General features: G+C 30.1%; 1 protein-coding gene across 1 annotated transcript; it reads left to right on the forward strand.

Annotated features, from left to right (window-relative positions):
- Positions 1–6: 6 nt before the first annotated feature.
- On the forward strand, positions 7–1,156 carry LOC105119986 (CBL-interacting serine/threonine-protein kinase 25-like). Its single transcript, XM_011018181.1, has 2 exons — positions 7–144; positions 309–1,156. The coding sequence occupies exon 2, from the start codon at positions 320–322 to the stop codon at positions 1,154–1,156; it is 837 nt and encodes a 278-aa protein (XP_011016483.1). The 5' UTR covers positions 7–144; positions 309–319.
- Positions 1,157–7,308: the final 6,152 nt, after the last annotated feature.

A 7,308-nucleotide genomic window follows, 5' to 3' on the forward strand; every position in this document is an offset into this window, starting at 1 on the left:
TGTCTTCCCCTATAAGTAAAAATGAAAACTTGTTTATATTTCAATTCTTGCAGCCCCCGAGGAAAAAAAAATAAAAACAAAAAACCCTTGGTGCTCCTCTGTTGGCCTCAAAACAATCAACAAATTTCCCTTCTTCTTCTCGATTTTATACGACCAGCTCCTTCTTTTGACAACCCTTTTAATGGGATCCATCAAAATTAGCATCTCTTCCATCCTTTCTTGGATTCCCTTACATCATGTTGTATAGCTAAATCACCAAAGTCTCAAATTGAACCAAGAAAGAAAATCTCGATGACGAGTTGTTGAGCTTTATTCAGTCATGGAGGAGAGGCATGTTCTTTTTGGGAAGTATGAGATGGGGCGGCTACTGGGGAAGGGGACTTTTGCTAAAGTTTACTATGGGAAACACTTGGTGACCGGAGACAGTGTGGCTATCAAAGTTATAAACACAGATCAAGTCAAGAAAGAAGGCATGATGGAACAAATCCAGACAGAGATCTCAGTGATGCATCTTGTTCGTCATCCCAACATTGTTGAGCTCAAGGAAGTCTTGGCTACAAAGACTAAGATCTTCTTCATCATGGAGTATGTTCGAGGTGGAGAGTTGTTTGCCAAAGTAGCCAAAGGAAGGCTCAAAGAAGAAGTTGCTCGAAAATATTTCCAGCAACTAATCAGCGCGATTGATTATTGTCACAGCAGAGGTGTTTATCATCGAGACTTGAAGCCAGAGAATATGTTGCTTGATGAAGACGAAAATTTGAAAATCTCTGATTTTGGCTTGTCAGCCTTACCTGAACAATTGCTGCAAGATGGACTTTTGCATACTCTGTGCGGGACTCCTGCTTATGTTGCCCCAGAAGTCTTGAGAAAGAAAGGCTATGATGGATCAAAAGCAGATACATGGTCATGTGGGGTGATTCTCTACGTGCTTCTTGCAGGATTCTTGCCATTTCAAGATGAAAATGTTATGAAGATGTACAGGAAAATCTTCAAGGCTGAATATGAGTTTCAGCCCTGGTTTTCAACCGATGCTAAGAGATTGATTTCAAGACTTCTTGTTGCTGATCCTGAAAGGAGAATCACAATTCCCGCCATAATGAGAAATCATTGGTTTCTGAAAGGGTTTTTAAGAAAAAAAAAAAAAATCATCTTATAATCCTCAACCACAACAATCATATTATCCAAAATCCTAACAACAACATGCAACCAATTATATTGGAATATACAACCTTAACACTACTAACATGCTACAAATAAGGTTACACATTAATTTCTATCATTCTCAACTCAAATTCAAATGACAGCTCTTAGTCGAATCCATTCACATAGTTAATAATCTATGTTTGAACAATATAATGCTATTAACATAGAAAAACACAAAAAAAATGAGAGATTTTGAATACAAGTCACGCTTAATTTTCACTTATTAAGAAACTTATTAAACCCAAAATGAAATTTCCACATATCAAACAATTGATTCCTATATATATAAACAGCAATAGAAAAGAAGACACGAAGTGATTGATACCTTGATAATGTGGGAGAGATTCAGCTTCCTTGTCAAGTTAATTGAGCCTGCTAGATTGGCCAGGATAAGAAAAGGTGAGTCGTATATTGTGTTTACCAAACATAAAACCCATTAAAAATAATCTAAAAGAAGCTTTGCATCAATTTGCCTAATAATAATAAAAAAAAAAATTATCCTCTGAATTATTTTAAACTACGATACACATAATTTTTGGCTAAACATATATAGTCTTATGCTAAAATTTTTGAAGGAGAATCAGGAGATCCTACTCCATATAGGATCTGATCTTTTAGCCATGTGAGATTGTTAAGCCCTTAAGTTAGGCCTAGAAGTCATTGTGTAGTCCTTAAAATGTTTAGGATGTCTTTTTTTAGTTTAAAACTCTTTAATTATTTTTCTTAGTATATAAGTAGCTGAAAATATTTGAATAATATAAAAAATTGAAGTGGGATTCTTAGGATGGAAACCTTTTCAGCAGAATTTTAGCTTTTTAGCTTTGTTGTTTTCATTTGTGTTAGTTTATATCAAAACTTTTCTTATGTTGTTTTTGTCTTGTGTCCGGGCTACATTAATTGATATCAAAACTACGTTAAAAAAACCTTGCAAAACCCAACAACAAAACCACCCATGAAGTCAGCCCCCACAATCTTTATCCTTAACGATACCCCAAATCCAAACCAGAAATTAAAAATAAAATCTCAAACTTAAAGAGCTAGTGCATCCAGCTTCTTTCAAGAACAAAGCAAATCCATAGCTAGTGGGTGCTGTATGGAAGAACCCTAGAGTCGCCAAGTTGAAAGAATTGTCTAGAATCTTTTCTGACTAGTGGTTGTTTGTCTTTTGGGATAGAGAGTGCATGGTGGGTGAAGGGAGTGGTAGTAGTCATGTTGATATAGTGGTGGGCAAAGGAGAAATACTTGGTTTTGATTTGGAATCCAAAGCAATGGAAGGAGGGATAAGAAGATATAAAAATATAAAGCGCACTTTGAATATTAAATCAATTATAATAACAATTGTAGGTCAGTATATAAGGTTTTCTCAACTAAATATGCAAAGTATAACTTTTAAATGTCCAAAGGAAAAGCTCAAGGTTTTAGGTAATTTTTCGAAATTACTTGTAACTATAGTCTCATTTAATAGATCCATAAATAGTCTTTTAATAGTTTTTTTTTTTTAATGATGTAGCTCAACCTTCTTAATTTTTTTTTTTATAAGGAGGCACAACAATTTAGTTTTTTCTTAGCTATGCTATAGTTCACAGATTATTTTTATTAACTTTCCTAATTTTTTTTAATTCAAATATATTAAATCTAATAATTTGTTAAATTTATAATGATCCGGCTCAATTCATCACTATATTCAAGTATATTAAGTTTGACATCTTACTAGATTCATGGTTATTTAAGTTTAATTTATAACTAAATTCAAATATATTAGATTTAATATCCTAATAGATCCATGTTTAATCAGGTTAATATTTTATCTATGGTTTTGGATTGTTTGGAAACATAAAAATATTGACTCTTTAACAGTAGAGAAAAACAAGTTTGGACCATTCACGGGGATGAAAGTCCTATTAAACATTCGGTACCACTCCCATCTACCTTTCGTTCTAGCTAACTAAGTTGTTCATGGCTTCTTCTTTGCTTAAAATTGAAAGTATTGGTTCTTTAAAAACCATAGTCTAACTATGAACTTCTTCTTCTTCTTTTTTCTTCCTCTTCTTCTTGATTTTTAAGCTTAGGATTTTTTCAACTTTCCGTGCTTACAATTTTTTTTTTATGATTTAATAAAAAACAGACTACCCATATTTTTTTTTTATTTGATGGGTTATTTTAGAGATAAAATTACGTGATATTCCATCGGAGATTGATTAGTTAAGTATGGAAACTTTTTATGCATGGATGGGATCATGATGCTGAACATATACATTTGGGAATTTTATAAGTTTTTTCACATACATTATTTCGAATACTTTATTTGAGAATTTGGAAGGATGCGTTGACATCAAGACTAAAGACAGTGTAAATGTCAGGGAGCAGCATCGAGCCCTAAAGCTCCTGGTGAAAATGATACATGGATTATGATCTATGCATCCCAAATAAATAAAATCATGCTGATAAGACACAAATTATATATAATTAATTTACAACCTTCTGAATATATATATTAAATAAAATCTTTGTCATGGCATGTCGGGTAACAAAGCATCAAGCACCCTCAATCCTGTTATAGATCTTGCGATTGATGAGTGATAAATCTCTCAAGTCTCTTCATTAAAGATACTTTTTAACTTTTCAAGCGAACTCCTTAAGCAATTTCGATTTGTTTATATATATATATATATATAAGGATAAAATCCTTCTATATTTCGATTGTTGAAATGCAATTGGTATATAACAGTTTTTTTGTTTCAAAAGCAAGATTCATAAAATAGAACTTAGTTATTTAGTTATTGTTAGAGGATAAAAAAAAAATATTTAGTTGAAGAGATAAAAATGAAAACTTAAAATAAATATGTTTTTAAGATAATTTTAAAGTAAATTTATGTATTTTTAAAACATGAAATACATGAAAATATATTCTCTCTATTTTTATTGCCCCATAACTTTTATCTCAAAACAATAACTAAATAATATTTAAAAACTTGATAATATCTAATGAATTATTAATCCTATTTATATTTATAGTTTCGTAATGGTATTGATCCATGCTTTTCAAAAAATTTAAACTTTATTTTTTGAAAAAGCTTCATTAATATATTTTTTAGCTTTTTTATTATTTTGATATGTGATGTTAAAAATACTTTTAAAAAAAAATTATTTTAATATATATTTTTAAAAAATCCTATAATACACTAACACAGGCAAAAAAAAAAGAAAAAGAAAGGGAAAGGGAAAGGTAATGAATTACAATCAATGTCTAGAAATAAAAACAAAATCAAATTGTGCAGATTTGCCCACTTGAATTTGGGCCTATCACTAAGATAAAATAGGCCCAATTTCTCAAGAAGAGACAGAGTATGCCTACTGCCAAAAATGCAAAAGGGCATAATGGGCCTGGATAACTTTAGAAGAAAGCCTATGGGCTTGCATCAACTCAGTTCTATAGCTTCAATTTTTTAGCTCTCACCAGCCCAAGCCATGATTCTTGAATTGCAATTAAAAAGAAATTGGATCATAATTCAAGAAAAATTATATTTCTCTCCTTGTTAGGTCATGTCCAAGTGACCGATTCAAGAAAAATTTAGGGCTAGATGGGTGGTAAGTGAGGTAAGTTGACACCATAAATCACCACAATTAAAATAAGTTAAGAATCTATGTGTCTGAAAAGAAAATAATTTGATTTTTTAATGTGTTTTCTGATATTTTTAATATATTCATGTTAAAAATAAAAAATAATCTGAAAAAAATATTTTTAATACACTATTGAAAACATTTTTGCAAGATAACCGTGAGTTGTATTGCCCAATATATTAGATATGAGAAACAATTAATGGAGCCCAAAATGGTAGTCCAAGCCCAAATATTTTGTGCATGCTAGAATTTTTTTATTCTTTACCCTTAAGAACAAAGATATGGACACCATCAGAATTTGTACTCATACCCTCTATTCCGATTTAAAAAAAAAAGATTAAGAATAAGTTGGTGTTTAGAACTATTGGAAATTATTACTGTTGCTGTTTTCTATTGTTATTAGGGCTGATGCTGGGTTTTAGTAGTTAAGATTATAGTTATAAAATTTAACTTGTCGTGAGATTAGGGTTATTGGTTGGATAATTCAATTCAAAACTAAAATAATATTGTTTTAATTTAGTTTTTAAAATAAACATTAAAGTAAAGTTATTTTAATTATTTGTTTTTGAACCTTATCCCAGTTTTATCTCTCGGTCTGACTATTTTAATAAACTTTTATCCTGGTTCAACTTTCAAATCCAACTAAATGTAACTCATCACGTTATAGGTTAAGAGAGAGAAATTTTATTTTATTCTTGGAATAATTGCAAAAAACCTGCCCTTTCATCGTCTTAGTTGTCGCAAGTGCTTATATGATATTGCAACATCGTGATTAAAGAATCATCGCTTAATATTTTAATTTAGAGTTATTAAAAGATATTAATAGAATTATTTTACCGTGAATAAAAGTGATGAATAACTAAAATAATTTTAGGAATTTTCAAATTAATTTCTAATATTTAAATGTTAATCTTCTTGTAGGTCTAACATCCTTACTAAAATATTAACTATTAATTTTCATTAATCAAAATTTTAAGAAGTAATTAAAATATTAACAAAGTTCTTATTGATTCAATAAATTAGTTATTTTTTAAATTTTTATGTTATATATAGTAGGTGGTAAAAACCAAAAAATCCTTTTTTTCTATAATATAACTTAAATTTATTTACAATACTGATGAGCCAAAAAAGATATATACTATATATATGGAATATATACAAAAAATGAAAAAATTAAAAAACAAATTTTTTTTTTGTTTCGCAAACTTTTTTATGTGTATGTAAATTTACAAAATTTAAGAAATAACTACTCACTCACAAATAAAAATAAGGAAATACATTTGTGGGTTCTATTCTAAATTCTAATATCTAATAGTAAAATAGAACTTGTGTTTTATGGAAATATTAAATCATATAAAGTTTACTAATGAAACGGATTCATTAAAAATTCATAAAATTCACAGATGAAAAAATAAAAAACAAAGCATATATATATAAATATATATAATTTTAGACACAAAAACTGAGGACTTTACCCAAAATAAAACCAATGGGATTGATTTGAAAATATTAGTTCAATCTTAAATCAAACTGAAAATTATGATTTGATTTAAAAATAAACAATTAAATCAAAAACAAATTAAAACTTAAAAAAACATAAAAACATAATTTTTTTTAGAACAAATACAAATTCAACACCAATGGCATGAAAAATACAATAGTAATCGTTAGAAACGAAATTAAGCAAACGCAAATCACAAAAGAGACAAATCACCACGTATGCGTGCTGATCTAATGGATTTCAACATCATGCAAACAACCTGTAATTTGCAAGCAAGTGGTAGGGACATGACTTGTAGCTCCAAGAGAGAAGTGCTTGCCGTTGTTGACTTGAAAATAAAGCCAAGTCTTCCACGTAAATGTATATGCTGATTCTTTTCACAACAATAATATTGTGGAAAATCTTTTCCACTGTCCTTGCATGTTCTAGATTTGCTGGCGAAAAAAACGTTTTGAAACATGAGCACCCAGTTCTGCAGTGGAGGATAATGAGCAGTATCATATTCGAAAAGTAAACATGGAGCATTTCACATTCCTGGAAAGCTTGAGAGGTCTCGAGGAATCCCATGCATGACGATAGGATGAGGAGGAGTCAGTGATGCAATATGCAGACATCATCAGGAAAATAATGCAGAGGACCTGTGATTAGACGTCATTGAAGAGGTCTTGACCTGCAGATTCTACGCAACAAGGTGTGATTAATTTATGATATGTGGAAGAAATTAAACACCTACTCTTCGACTGAAAAGTTCAGTTAGGATTCCATAGGCAGGAGAAATTGATGTTTAGGGAGTGATTATAGTCAGACATCATCGCTGGAAAGTTAATCTCCTAGTTGATCCAAGCTGCTAATTGCTAGTAATGCCATGTCAAAAGCCTGTCAAGATTCATGTCCACACCATCTCTTGTACAAGAGCATAATTTATGTCTCACCTTTATTATTAAAATAGTATTTGATTACTCTCTTAATAAAAAATAAAGACG

This window comes from Populus euphratica, unplaced genomic scaffold (assembly GCF_000495115.2).
Source record: "Populus euphratica unplaced genomic scaffold, PopEup_1.0 scaffold4261.1, whole genome shotgun sequence".
NCBI lineage: Eukaryota > Viridiplantae > Streptophyta > Magnoliopsida > Malpighiales > Salicaceae > Populus > Populus euphratica.